Source organism: Lontra canadensis, unplaced genomic scaffold (assembly GCF_010015895.1).
Source record: "Lontra canadensis isolate GAN:19392208 unplaced genomic scaffold, GSC_riverotter_1.0 scaffold70, whole genome shotgun sequence".
In the NCBI taxonomy this organism is placed as follows: domain Eukaryota; kingdom Metazoa; phylum Chordata; class Mammalia; order Carnivora; family Mustelidae; genus Lontra; species Lontra canadensis.
Window position 1 is genome coordinate 4,758,215 of NW_022631064.1, and position 15,481 is coordinate 4,773,695.

The 15,481-nt window shown below is 37.3% G+C and overlaps 1 protein-coding gene and 1 non-coding gene across 6 annotated transcripts in view; both read right to left on the reverse strand.

Moving 5' to 3' along the window:
• Positions 1 to 15,481, reverse strand: part of CCDC171 (coiled-coil domain containing 171) — a 288,246-nt gene that overhangs the window by 209,345 nt on the left and 63,420 nt on the right. For 4 of the 5 annotated variants that reach the window (XM_032880558.1, XM_032880556.1, XM_032880554.1 and 1 more), the window contains 2 exons: positions 15,078 to 15,170; positions 11,059 to 11,219 (listed from right to left, as the gene is read on the reverse strand). In XM_032880558.1, coding sequence (XP_032736449.1) covers positions 11,059 to 11,219; positions 15,078 to 15,170 — 254 coding nt within the window. The remainder of the gene's footprint in view (positions 1 to 11,058; positions 11,220 to 15,077; positions 15,171 to 15,481) is intronic. The other variant, XM_032880557.1, reaches the window with a different exon arrangement.
• Positions 1,872 to 1,976, reverse strand: LOC116881042. Its single transcript, XR_004385331.1, has one exon. It is a non-coding gene; the product is annotated as a U6 spliceosomal RNA (small nuclear RNA).

The following is a 15,481-nucleotide window of genomic DNA, read 5'->3' on the forward strand; positions in this document are numbered from 1 at the left end:
CAAAGCCATTGTTCCCCTGTTGATATTCTATTTAGATGATCTGTCCATTGGTGCAAGTGGGGTGTTAAGTCTTCTACGATTATTATTACATTATTATGAACTCCTTTATGTTTGTTATTGTTTTATATATTTGGGTGCTCCCAAATTGGGAGCATAAATACCCACAATTGTTAGATCTTCTTGTTGGACAGACAATTTTTTTGATGTAATGCCCTTCTTTATCTCTTGTTACAGTCTTTGGCTTAAAATCTGGTTTGTCTGGAGGTGCCTGCGTGGTGCAGTTGGTTGAGCATCTGACTCTTGGTTTTAGCTCAGGTCATGATCTCAGGGTCTTAGGATAAAGCCCCACATCAGGCTCTGAGCTCAGCTGGAGTCTGCTTGGGATTCTCTCTCCCTCTCCCTCAGTTCCTCCCACTCATGCCTAAAATAAATAATCTTTTTTAAAAAAAATTTTAATTAAAATAAATAAATAAAATCTAGTTTGTCCAATATAAATATGGATCCTCTGGCCTTTTTTTTTTTTAAAGATTTTATTTATTTATTTGAGAAAGAGACAGTGAGAGAGAACATGAGCGAGGAGAAGGTCAGAGGGAGAAGCAGACTCCCCATGGAGCTGGGAGCCCGATGTGGGACTCGATCCCGGGACCCCGGGATCATGACCTGAGCCGAAGGCAGTCGTCCAACCAACTGAGCCGCCCAGGCGTCCCTCTGGCCTTCTTTTGATGTGCTTTTCCATGGTAAATGTTTTTTCATCCCCTCACTTCCGATCTGCAGATGTCTTTAGGTTTAAAATGAGTCTCTTGGGGCACCTGGCTGGCTCAATTGGTAGTGCATGCAACTCTTGATATCAGAACTGTAAATTTGAGCCTATGTGGGGTGTAGAGATTACTTAAAAATAAAATATTTTAAAAATAAAAAATAAATATAAAATGAGTCTATTGTACGCAACATATAGATAGGTCATTTTTTAATCCACTCTGATATCCTATGTCTTTTGATTGGAGCATTTAGCCCATTTACATTCAGAGTAATTATTAATAGATATGAATTTAGCACCACTTTATTACTTGTTTTGTCACTGTTTCTGGAGATTTTCTCTGTTCTTTTCTAGTCTTTGTGCATCTGGTTTTTCTTTCCCACTCAAAGAGTCCTCTTTAATATTTCTTGCAGGGCTGGTTTAGTGGTCACAAGCTCCTTTTAGTTTTTGTTTGTCTGGGAAGCTCTTTATTCTTCCTTCTATTCTGAATGACAGCCTTGCTGGCTAGAGTATTCTTGGCTGCAAGATTTTTCCCATTCAGGATGTTGAATATATCATGCCACTCTCTTCTAGCTTGCCAAGTTTCTGTGGAAAGATCTGCTCCTAAATTTATTAATCTTCCCTTGTAAGTTAGGGACTTCTTTTGTCTTGATACTTTTGGATTTTTTCTTTATTTCTGTAGTTTGCAAATTTTACTACACTGTCTTGGTGTTGGCCTGCTTTTGTTGATTTTGATGGGAGTTCTTGTGCCTCCTGATTTGGATGTCTTCTTCCTTCCCCAGATTAGAGAAGTTTTCAGCCATAATTTCCTCAAATAAACCTTCTGCCCCCTTTTCTAGCTCTTCCTTTTTGGGGGGACTCCTGTTATATGCATGTTATTACACTTTCTGGAGTCACCAAATTCCCTAAATCTAGTTTTATGATCCAAGATTTTTCTCTCCCTTTTTTGTTCAGCTTCATTATTTTCCATCTTCTGAGGGAATTCTATCTTTTTGGTGTTTTTACATAAAATGTATTGTTTCAGGGGCACAGGTCTGTGATTCATCAGTCTTACACAATTCACAGCGCTCACCATAGCACATACCCACCCCAATGTCCATCACCACCCCTCCCTAAAAATATGAAACACTTCATGAATTTGTATGTCATCCTTGTGCAGGGGCCTTGCTAGTCTTCTCTGTATCATTCCAATTTTAGTATATGTATTGGCGAAGCAAGCACAGGAATTCTATCTTCTATATCACTTATTCCTTCTTCTGCTTCTTCCATCCTTGAGGTAATTACACCCAGTTTGTTTCAAATCTTGGTTATCACATTTTTTATTTGGCCTGATTTGTTTTTAGCTCTTTTGCTTCTGCAGTAAGGGTCTCCCTGATGTCTTCTATGCTTTTCTCAAGCCCAGCTTACTATCCTTATGATTGTTGCTTTAAATTCAGGATTAGGCATGTTACTTAGATCTGTTTCGATTAGATTCCTGGCCATGATCTTATTTTGTTCTTTCTTTTGGGATGAAATCCTCCATTTTGGCATTTTGTCTAGGTCACTGTCTTTTTCTGTGTGTTAGTAAAACTTGTTATGTTTCCTACTCCTGAGAGTAATGACCTAATTAAGAAAAGTCATATAATGTCCAGGGCCTGGTACTTCAGGAAGTAGCTCTAGTGTGTACTGCATGCACTCTGCTGCTTGTTTTCATTGCTCTATCCTTCAGGTCAGTGGTCTGCAGAGTTTCTCCTTGCCTGCAGTGGGGAGTGTTCGGACCCTGGCTAGGGTATGGAGTGATTTAACTAGCTGTGCTCTGGTCTGCTTGTTAAGAAAACTGATACTATTCCCACTAGAACTGAAGCTTTGCGGAACTGTATAGTCAGTAGACATGGTACATGAAGGGGTTTGTGTTGGTCTTTGGGGCGAGCCCACTGCACTGATTCTTTGGCATACTTGCCTGAGAAAAGCAGTACCAGTGGAGCACAGGGGATGGGGCTTGGTGTGAGCAGGTTAGGCAGCCAGTGTTGGTGCTGTGGTATTTCCTGAAATTAGTTTATACCTAGGGGCAGGGAAGGGCAATGGTGCCAGCCAGCTCCTTTGTCCCGGGAGAGGGGAATTCCTGCTTGCTGCTGGGAAGCCCTCCCAGAGACTGAACAATCTTCCTTCACGAGTCCCAGCTGTTCCTTAGGTCACTGCTTTCACACTGTCTGTGTCTAGGTTGCTTGACCACCTGGAGCAGTGCAGTGCACTGTGGGTTCTATCACTGCCAAGCTGGCTGAGTTTTAAAATTCCATACTTTAAGGACCTGGTGTGGCAGGGACCTGCACTGGTCTTCTGGGGGAGGGTCATTAGTGCCGGGACTGATGCAGGTCTGACCCAGAAGAACAGTCACACCAGAGCACAGAAGCAGGGAATACACACTAAAGAGCCAGTATCCAGGTTAGCAGCCCTCAGCAGGTGTCTCTGCACTTATGCTGAGGGGCAGGGGAGAAAATGGCACCTACTGGCACCTTCATTCCCAGAAAGGCAATGTCACCTCTTTAAGATGTGCTCCAAGAAGGGGAAACCTTCTCTCCCCATGCATCTCAGGCAGTCCTCAGATCACACCATCTGCCCCCAGGTTACCTGGCTGCCTTCTCCACAGGAGCATGGCAGCATCCACATGGCTCCACACCAGCCACACTGTGGATCTCTAAAACTCCAGTCTTTGAGCCCTACGGGTTGCAAAAACTCATAAAAATCAGCTCCTCTCACTCTCCCAGGCAATGCCTTTGGGGAAGTATTCTCTTTATGCCTATCTCTATGCACTCTCCTCTCACTCACCTTTCCTCACGACCAGAGCTCCTTCCCCTCTGCAGCATCCACAAGCCATTTCTCCCCCAAACCACATCTCCACATCTCCTAACTTCCACAAAGTGGTTTCCTCTCTCCCTCCAGTTGTGCAGTTTGTTCTGTCAGTGCTCAGATCAATTTCTTGGGTATTCAGAATGATTTGACATTTATCTACTGTGTTTGAGGGACCAGGCAAGCCTAATACCATCTTAGCCCCCCCACCACCACTACATGAAATTCTTTTCAAAAGATTTGCCTTCCTATTTAAATTTTGCTCAGGCTGGCATTAAACTGTATTTACATTCTTGTATGGACATCTGATGAAAGGCAGCTTAGAACTATTTCAGTTTAGAATTTGTTGTAGATAATCCACTAAATGGGTAATTTTAATTCAAATTAAAGTGTTGCCACTATTTTTAATCTGAGATCTTCCTGATGAACATAGTAGACCTGTTTCCTATGATTTTGAAGCTGTAATGCAGAAATAAAGTGATTCAGTATAACCAAATCTACCACTACATTCAGGCTATAATCAAATAAAGAGCTAATTCTTGAATGGCAGAAGATTTTACTCTCAAGAGTCAACATTCTTTTCTCTAGGATGAAATACAGACAACTCCAGTGCTAACCCTTTTGTATGTTCTGCTTTGGATCAAGGATATTCCAAAGTAGAATAGTTAAATATGTATATGTGTATATATATGTATACATGTGTGTATGTATACACACACACACACACACACACACACACACACACATTCACTTCCCAGAAAGTAAGTAGAATAGTAAAAATGGATTGAAGTAAAGAAAAGATAACAAATACATTCAGGAATCCCAACATATAGGTAATAGAAGTTTCAAAAATGAGAAGGTAAAGAAAACAGAAGAGAAGAAATCAGCAAAGTAATAAATACAAATATTTCCTAGAAATGAATTACTTGAGTCTTTAAAATGGAAGGAGCTATATGAGTGCCCAAAATGAATGAAAAAAAAAAAAAATCCATGCTAGGCCCATCACCATGAAATTTCAGAACACTGGGAACATAGAGAAAATTCTAGTGTTCATAGACTATGAAAATATATACACATTATTTCTTTATCAAGCATTATAATGTAAGATCCGTAAACCATTTCTAGATACTTCCCCATGTTTCCATACTTGTGACCACTCTGTACGAGTTTCCCATGGAAAACATAGACCATATAAAAAATATCAGGAATCAAACAACTTTAGATTTCTTGACACTAGAACTTAATTAATGTCCAAGTGAACTAAGAAAAAGAGAAAAGATAAAATAAAGACATCTTCAGAATGCAAATTTCAAAATTTTTCATCTGATGTAGAATTTCTCAAGAAGCTGCCCTACAAAGGGAGTAAATCAAACAGGGAGGAAGGGATGAGACCAGCAACAAGAGATCCAAAATAGTAGAGAAGCAGAGAGCATCTCAAGGAAGATGGGGATGGGAAGTCCTAGGGATGACAGTGGCAGGGAGCCTAAAAAACAATTAGTCCAGGATAGAGAAGGTGGGGAGAAGAGTCCAGGATGGATGTCTCTTACAAGAAACTTAAAACAATAGAATTGCTGAGGTATAGGAACACAATGAGGGATTTTTCAGTCATATTAGAGAGTTTAAGAGTAATTCAGTGTTTAGTGCAATAAACAACAAAGAATATAATAAACTGTGCCATGAAGAAAAATAAAGATAACTTACCAAGAAAAATAAGTTATAGAAAATAATACCCCCAAATAGAACCCCTTAGGTAGGATGAGGGGAGGGTCGGAATTAAGTGTGTGCTGTGTGAGAGAAGGGTACAATAGAGATAATAAGTAAGCAGTTGTGGGGGGAGGTAAAACAGATAATATCTAACAGTGGGAACTAAAAACATGGCAGGATATGCATGTAATTCAGAAACAGGAAATTAAACATCAGAAGAAACAGCAATAAGAATTAAAAGCAGTTGCCTCAAGGGAGTGGAAATGGGTAGTAGAGAGCAAGGGGCATGAAACTGTTGACCTTGCCATATTCTTTTACTTTTTAGACTATGTACAAGCTAATTTGATAAAGTCAAAATTTTAAATGGAAATTATTACCACTCAACAAATATAAAATTAAATGACTCCGTCACTTGGTGCTGGGTTCAAGTTCAAACTGGGTCCACTGAAATAGAGGGACACTCCCTGCTGTCACCAATGTCACATACAACCCAGGAAGTTGTCAGGTCCTAGGCGTCTGGCAAAGCCCCACCAAGGGTAAGGAGTTAGGCAGGAGTATAACAAAGGTTAAAGGGAGCCCCAACTCTTTGAATTCCAAAGGAGAAGCATCAGGACTTGGCGGGTGGAGGATTTAGCAAGAAAAGTGAAGGGAGAGGAAGGAAACCTGTAGCTAAGGTGCCTTCTTTCCTGCTAGATTCCCATTCTATGATTTTTCTAAAGGAGCTCAACTAAAAACTTCACTACAGGCTGCTTTAACAAATAATCATCTTTGGTCTTTTATACAGAATGTACACACTAATACTGCTAATAAATCATAGTACTTTTGTTATTTTTATACTTTTGGATGATATATTTAGAAAAATAAAGAAATTCCTAAATATTGAGTGTAATGAAATAAATAAATTGAGATTCAGTCCTTTCAGTATATCTTTGATAGTCCTGTTTTAAATTTAATTTTAAACTAGATTTAAAGTTATCATGAGCTCCTTCCCTCAACACTGCCCACCAATCGGTTACCACAGCTAATGAACACCTGACATACAGAAAACTCTAAAATAAAAAGTTTATTGAAAAGCTTTAGTTTCATACTATAACTTTTAGATGCAAAAAAAGATTTATAATTAAGAAAATTTAATTATAGAAATAAAGAACAGATATATATCCTATCTAAAATTATATATCAAATATATATATTTATTAAAATAGCCCTTTTTTAAAAGATTTTATTTATTTATTTGAGAGAGAGAGACATAGCGAGAGAGGAAACACAAGCACAGGGGATGGGAGAGGGAGAAGCAGTCCTCCCGCTGAGAAGGGAGCATAATGTGGGGCTCGATCTCAGGACTCTGGGATCATGACCCGAGCCAAAGGCAGACGTTTAATGAATAAGCCACCAAGCACCCCAAAATAGCCTGTTATTGTTATCAAATTCTTAACTGAGCTCTTTAATATACATATGTAAAATATATGTAAGTATATATATATATATATATATATATTCCATTTAAAATACATGGATACATATATATTCCATCTCAAATAAGTTCATGTAGAAAAGTTCACTGTTATGAAACTGTCGACCAAAATTATAAATCCAAACTAGACACATAGCTTTTTTCTCTTGACCTAGATCCACCCGGGAAAAAAACAAGCTTAAGAACCTTAACCACAGGCAAAGTTCAGGCAGCATTTTCTCTATAACATCATCATTACCAGTTGCTAAATTAGTTCTATCCAACAGGTAAAACAATGTCCTACCCCAGAACTCCCTACCCTCAGAGTTGTAAAATAAAGGTATCACTTACCTTAAAGAACTAAAATCTACCAAGTTTCTTTTGGAACACATTATCCAAAACTTAGAGCTACTTTGAAAAATCAATATTTGACAGTTTGTGACTCTAAAATATTTTAAAATGTTTTTTAAAGAGGATTCTGAAGGCAAGTCAGAAGCACAAATAGAAAATAAAATAACTGAAATAATCACCCCTCATGTCATACCATTTCTTCTAACACCACAGCTCACTGGAACAGAAGAGGCAGTGAATGCAGAGAAAAGGAAGATATGATGGGGAAGAGAAGTCACAGGAACTGAGTTGCAAAATGAGAGGTGGGTTTTAACTACTATTTAATTTTTATTATTATTAACTTCATTATTATAGTAGATATATAGGGATAAAGAACAGATAGGAGATGTTGTGTTAGAGTATTTAGGATTGTTAGCTGGTGCTTAGTTGAAATATGTAACTAGTACTTAGAATTATTAGTTGACACTTACTTATTGGAATACAAAATTTGCATAAAATTTTTCAAGCACCAAAACACAAATAATAGCAAAACAAATAAGGGAAAAATCTGCTTTGGGGTCCAGTGAGAAAAGTACATAGTTTGGATGGAATAGACAGGTGATGGGTATTAAGGAGGGCACTTGTTATGATGAGCACTGGGTGTTATATGTAAATGACAGATCACTGAACTCCACTCCTGAGCCAATATTGAACTATATGTCAATGAACTAGAATTTGAATTTAAAAAAAAAAAAAAAAAGAAAGGAAAGTTACATAAGTCAAAATCTTGGAACTTGGGGCTCCTAGCTGCCTCAGTCAGTGAAGCATGCAACTCTTGATTTGGGGTTATGAGTTCGAGCCCCATGTTGTGGGTAGAGTTTATTTAGAAAAAAAAAAACATCCTTAGCTTAATTGTTAGCAGGACCTTTAAAATTCCTCTAGTCCAACTTTTGCAGGACTCTCTTCTTCAATATCCATAACAAAGAATCACCCACCTTCTGTTCTGAACTTCCCAAGGCAAGGAGCTCACTAGGTCCCCAAAAAAGCCTATTATTTCATTATTGAAAGAATTGTTGGGGAGTACAGTCTGGCTTCTAACAGTTTCACTTGTAGGTCCTAATCATTACTTCAAAGCAACAGTAAAGAAGCCTGCACTATATTCTTGGGGCACCTGGGTGGCTCAGTGGGTTAAGACTCTGCCTTCGGCTCAGGTCATGATCTCAGGATCCTGGGATCGAGGCCCACATCTGGCTCTCTGCTCAGCAGGGAGCCTGCCTTCCCCGCTCTCTCTGCCTGACTCTCTGCCTACTTGTGATCTCTCTCTCTCTCTCTCTGTCAAATAAATAAACAAAATCTTAAAAAAAAAAAAAAAAAGCCTGCACTATATCCTACATAAGGGCTCCTAAACATATTTATATATAAATGGACAGATTCAAACAGTGGTTCATAGGAAATTAAGAGGATAAGTCTTAAGAATAACATTCACAGAATGTCATCTAAGTCATCCCAGAGGAAGCAAAAAAATTCAGTTCAGAATTACTGGTTTAGGGGTATCTGGGTGTTTCCATTGGTTAAGCATCTGAGTTTGCCTCAGATCATGATCTCGGCATCCTGGGACCAGGCCCAGCATTAGGCTTCCTGATCAGTAAGGAATCTGGTGATCCCTCTCCCTTTATCCCTCTCCCCCTGCTTGTGCCTGTGCTCTCTCTCTCACTCTAATAAATACATAAAATCTTGGGGAAAAAAAAAAATAAAGAATTACTGGTTTAAAATATTATAAGCATTACTACTAAAAGTAATCTCAGAGATTTTAAATTTTTCAACATCAGTCTCTTTTTTTAATTTAAATTCAATTAATTAACATATAATGTGTTACTGGTTTCAGAGGTAGAGGTCAGTGATTCATCGGTCTTACAGAACACCCAGTACTCATTACATCACATGCCCTCCTTAATGTCCATCACCCAGTTACCCCATCCTCCCACCCACTCCCCTTCAGCAACCTTGTTTGTTTCCTGTGATTAAGAGACTTATGGTTTGTCTCTCTCTCTGATTTCGTCTTGTTTTATTTTTCCCTCTCTTCCCCTATGATCCTGTTTTGTTTTTCAAATTCCACATATGAGTAAGATCTGTCTTTCTCTGACTGACTTATTTTGCTTAGCAAAATACCCTCTAGCTCCAACCACGTCATTGCAAATGGCAAGATTTAATTTTTTGATGGATGAATAGTATTTCATTTTATATATATACACTACATCTTCTTTATCCATTCATCTGTCAATGGACATCTAGGTTCTTTCTACAGTTTGGCTATTGTGGACACTGCTGCTGTAAACATTGGGGTGCATGTGCCCCTTTGGACCACTACATGTGTATCTTTGGGATAAATACCCAGTAATGCTATTGCTGGGTCATAGGGTAGCTCTATTTTCAACTTTTTGAGGAACCTCCATACTGTTTTCCAGAGTGGCTGCACCAGCTTGCATTCCCACCAACAGTGTTAAGAGGGTTCCCCTTCCTCCATATCCTCTCCAACTCTGTCATTTCCTGACTTGTTAATTTTAGCCATTCTGACTGGTGTGAGGTGCTATCTTATTGTGGTTCTGATTTGTATCTCCCTGATGCTGAGTGATGTTGAGCATTCTTTCATATGTTTGTTGGCCATTTGGATGTCTTCTTTGTAGAAATGTCTGTTCATGTCTTCTGCCCGTTTCTTGACTGGATTACTTATTCTTCAGGTGTTTGAGAAGATCTTTATAAATTGTGGATACTAACCCTTTATCTGATAAGACATTTGCACATTTCTTTTCCCACTCTGTCCTTTGTCTTGGTTTTGTCAACTGTTTCCTTTGCTCTGCAAAAGCTTTTTACCTTGATGAAGACTATATGGTTCATTTTTGCCTTTGTTTCCTTTACCTTTGGAGATGTATCTAGCCAGAAGTTGCTGTGGCCAAGGTCACAGAGGTGGCTGCCTCTGTGCTCCTCTAGGATTTTAATGGATTCCTGTCTCACATTTAGGTCTTTCATCCATTTTGAGTCTGTTTTTCAACATCATTCTTTCAAGTCAGTCTTTCAAGTGTCATATTTATGATTTTGCCACACCCATAATAATCACTACTATTTAATAATACTTTAATTCATTTCTTAAGTTAAATGAAGTATTTTAAGAGAAATCTTGATATTATTATTATAAGTGGGAAACCATTATCTATTTGTCATAGACAAACTAACATTAAATATAAATACATAACTCTAATGTACCAACCTATTATCATGTCATGTACCAATGGTGGTATGCATTCCAGCCTATAGGAAGAAATGGTTTAGAATATCTCCTATCAAATTTTTTGGAAACATATTAAAGAATTATAAACTTCTTAAAGCATCCCACAGAACTTTCCAGATGAAAGGCTTTTGAATTGAAAAACATTAAAAATCAGGAGGAGTCAAAAAGACCCTGTCTACCACTTACTAGTTGCGTGTCCCCATTAAGCCTCAATTTTCACATCTGTAAAATAGGGATTAAAGGAGCAGCTACCTCATGGTGTGTTCTATAAATTGAATGAAATCACGCAATGCTAGAAAGCAGGTGAGCTTAGAGTGCTATTAGCCCCTACTACTATTATTTCTGTAGTATGAGAAAATCTCAAACATTTGCCCATCTCCATATAGACCTTTTTTAGGAGGCCTAGAAATCAAGATCTTTAAGATACTATATTATATCAATAAATGTAAAATACATTAACACATTTACTCTCTAGTGTAAAAACTGCATTTCAGAGACTACGTGGAATAGCCATTATACTTCAAAAGCCAAAAAAAGCATTTCCATGTTTACCTATACAGAGAAGTCTAGGTATGTTTTATGAAATCATTTATCTGCAATCTAGCACAGACACTAATGAGAGCTATATCTAAAATACTACACAGTCATACTCATGTAAGCTTCATAAATTCTTTATAAAGAATTCTACAATAAAACACTTACAAACTCAGTTTTGCAAAGCTCTCTTGAGCATTATGCTTTTCTCGCTCATATGCACTTTCAACTTCTTTGAATTCATTCTTGATCATTTCCAAATCTGCAACAGCTTCTGCTTGGCTGGCCTTTTCCACCTGCAAAGCGCCTTCAAGGTCTCGAATCCGCAACTGCCAGAAGACAGAGAAGTAGTTAAAACGAGCAAGGAAATGCTGGCTTCAAAGGCTGGTCAGACTGAATGGAGTTCTTTATCAACTGCAGTTTATCATTCATCCAAACACTTCTTCCTTTCTGCTTTGGTTTAAAAAGGAAAATAAACAAAAGACAGTGTATTCCCTTTCTCAACATGTTTAATGGAAGGGAGGAAGAGGGGAAGAATAGTTAACTGTGCTATGGAAATGCCTGATCAAAGTGCTGAATTTTGACCCACTATTCCATTTGGAGACTTCTTTTATAAAACATAAAAAATTAATGGTTTGAGGAAACAAAAGGGAAATAGTCTTCCCCTCTTATGAGAAACATCATTACAGTCACATGTTTAGAAGCCCATGAAAGTTAACATCTTTTTTATTCCTAGAGATTTTTTACTATAGAAAAGTAAAACTTGAATTACTTGTTTTTATTACTTGTATTACCAAATAATACTCTTTGACTAAAATATTAATGAGTGTAGTTATATGATATCTAGGATTTGCTTCAAAATGCTATGGGGCTGGGGAGTAGATGGGAGGGCGGTGAGGGGTTGGGGCGAGTTCATTGTACCATTCTCTCTACTCTTGCATATACTTGAAACTTTACATAATAAAACACTTTGATAGGTTCTACATAAACATCGACAGTAGAACAGATAAACAAGTACATTCCCATTAAAGAATAACATGTAGCTATTTAAAAAGCTGTAAAACAACTTTTGAAAAGGAAGCTCTCCATGTGGCTCTCCAAGCGGTGTTAACACAGACTGAAAAAGCAAAGTCCACATCAGTGTATACAGTCTGCTATATTTTGGGTAAACAAGTGGGAAAAATTAAGTAGCAGGCAACATGGTGGAGCAAAAGGAGCAATAGGAGTGAAAGCAAGAGTTCTCGATCATTTAATATTGTTTGGATTTTTGAACTATGTGGATATTTTACCTTTTTCAGAAAATTAAATTTAAAAACTAAAAAGTAGACTGCTACAGCCAGAAAAAGTGGGGAGTGGTAGAAAATGTTTTACACTAAATAGAATATGGGCTTTAGAACCATAAAGCTCACATTTAACTTCCAGCTCTATAAACTTTTGTGACCTGTAGTATATTACTAAACCTCAAAAAGGCCAGAGGTTCCTCATCTGTAAACAATAAATAATGGTGGTAATAATAATAACAAACAGACTATCTACAGGGTTATTACAAAGATCTAATGAGATAATATTCATCTAATATATATTTAATATTACATATGTATATATGTTTATTTAATAAATTTTTGGATATTTATTCAGCACTTAATATATGCCAGGCAGTGAGCTAGTGCTCAAGATATACAATAATCATGAAAATAGACAGTCTTAGTTTCGAGGAGCTCCTAGTCTTTAGGAGAGGAGAGATCATGACAGAATGTGGTAGGTGTTTCCTAGCATAGAAACAGGCACAAAGGGCCATGAAATCAGAGAAAAGCTATGAACAAGCCTCCTGGGGAGGGCAAAAGCCAATCCAAGGTAAGAAAGATAAAGTCACCAAGAGAAGAAGCCTAGAACAACAGGAAAGTGTTTTGTAAATCAATCCATACAAATAATAAGCACCAGAATTATTATTTATAATTCTTCAAAAATATTTTGGAATAATCAAAACATTCTTGCACTAAAGTAAGGACACAGAATAGAGCTGGAGATACAGCTTGGTAAATTTTCAAATTTGGTCTTTTAAGTTTTATCTTTCTTTGCTGTTTTGTCTGAATCCAATGTTGACAAGTGAAATAATAGATCTAGAAAACATTTTCTTCTGTCTGCATTGCTATCTTCTTTCAGAAAATAAGCACACTCAATCACAAATGATAAACCAAGCCAACTGAAAGAGAAGTAGGCTTCAAATTAATAATTCTGAGTCAACTCTTTGATTCCATTTTCTCATTTTTATGAGAATAAAGTTAACATACTTCAAACATACATTTAACTACAGTTTATGCTAAGATGGTGATTAATTACAACTATTTAATGGTCTCATTTGCTTTTAAACTAATCTGAAACTGAATTTTACTAGATGTACCTCACTGAAAATACTTGTCAATATTTATAGATATATGGGTCAAATATAAACTTTGGCTTTTTTCTGCATCATAATGTGGAGTTAAATATCAAATATAAATTTTAAACTTGTGATTAAAAAAATACATGTAATAATCTTTATTTTTGTAGCTATTAACTATATAACCCCAGGTATAAATTATAACTACACTGAAAAACTTAATTTTGAATTATATTTCCTTCATAAATTTAAAACTTTAGCCTTATTGCTTATTGATGCCATTTTGGGTGATTCAATCGTTTAAAAAAAAAAGGTTGGGGCACCTAGGTTACTCAGTCGGTTAAGTGTTTTACTCTTGATCTCAGCTCTGGTCTTGATCTCAGGGTCATGAGCTCAAGCCCCTCATTAGGATCCATGCTTAACTTGTACAAGTTTGCTTAAAATACAAAATGCACTCAAATACATGGACCTGAGAATTTTACAGGTAAGGGGGACATTTCATTAAAGATAAAAATTTTTTTTAATTTTATTATATAATTCTTATAAGCTTAATTGCACCCTTTATTAAGACCCAGTTAAACAATAAGGTATAATTTTGCAAGTTTATTAAAATTTAATGTAAGGGAAAAGTGTAAATCTTAAAAAAATTCAAATTAAATTAAGGAACTGAGGGGCATCTGGCTCAGTCAGGAGGGCTTGCGACTCTTGATCTCAGGGTTCTGAGTTCAAGCCCCATGTTGCGTGTGGAGCCTACTTTAAAAAAAAATTAAACTAAGATGTTAGATTTCTGGAACTTCATATGAAACTTTATACACAACATAGGCCATGGGCCAGACATGGTCCATGGGCAGTAGTTTGCCAAGCCCCAGTTGGAATGCCTTCACTTCCCTTAGAAATTACTTCTCATTCTCTAAGACCTGGAGGACACTTTGCTTAGGATGCCTTCAATTAATTCCCCTCTCAGATATAACCTTTTTTATTATGCTTTCATAGCATTTTATATTTTAGTATTTTATGTTTCTACCCGTACATTTATCCATATATCTATACAGAAGCAGATAAATATACAGTATTTCAGATAACGGAAGTAAGTTCTAAGAGTCGTTTCTTCGCCGTTATACCTTCAGCTCTTAATACAAGTGACAAGCAGTGTGCACAGGATATACACTCTATAAAAGGTGCATATTTTTTTAATGTTTTCAAAAAGAAATTCATCCCATGGCTCTTGATGAAAAGAAAACTCTGATCAGCAAATCATTCTGTAACAGGCCAGATGGTAAATACTTTGGACTTTGCAGGCCATAATGTCTCTGTCATAACCATCCCCCTTTGCCACTGCAGCCCAAAAGCCCCACAGACAAGAGAGAACCCCCCTTAAACAGGCAGTGGTTGAGATATGGCCCGTGGGCTAGAGTGTGCCAATCCCTCCTCTAACAAAACCATGCTCAGCCATATCCTGATAGCAAACAGAATAATGAGTGTCTTAATAATATGCTACCCATTCTTTATTTTTTAATTTTATTTATTTATTTGAGAGAGAGAGAGAGTGCGTGGGGGAGAGGCAAAGAAAGAGGGAGAGAATCCTATGTAGACTCTGCACTGAGCTCAGAACCCCTGGTGGGGCTCAATCCCATGACCTTGAGATCATGACCTGAGCCTAAACCCAGAGTCAGGGCCTTGACTGACTGAGCCCCACCAGGTGCCCCTATGCTACCCATTCTAAATGTAAACCTGAGTTGTCTGAACAGAATGCTCCTTTTCCCAACTTAATAAAATCCATACAAAAGAATTTTTGTTTACATTTTACCTGAATAATTTCAGAATTAAATTTTGATTCCAAATGTGCTGCTCTCTCTGCTTCAATATTTTCTTCTAGTTTCCTCACTCTCAGAGTAGTTGCCTAAAAACAAATTCAAAGTTTAAACTCACAAACATTGGTATTTAAAGTGGATATAGATCTTTGCAACCACAGGGATGGAGCTAGAGAGTATAATAATGCCATCGAAATAAGTCACTTAGAAAAAGACAAATACCATATGACTTCACTTGTATGTCGAATTTAGGAAACAAAACATCTAGGTTCTTTCCATACTTTGGCTATTGTGGACATTGCTGCTGTAAACATTCGGGTGCACGTGCCCCTTCGGAGCACCACATTTGTATCTTTGGGATATATACCCAGTAGTGCAATCACTGGGTCATAGGGTAGCC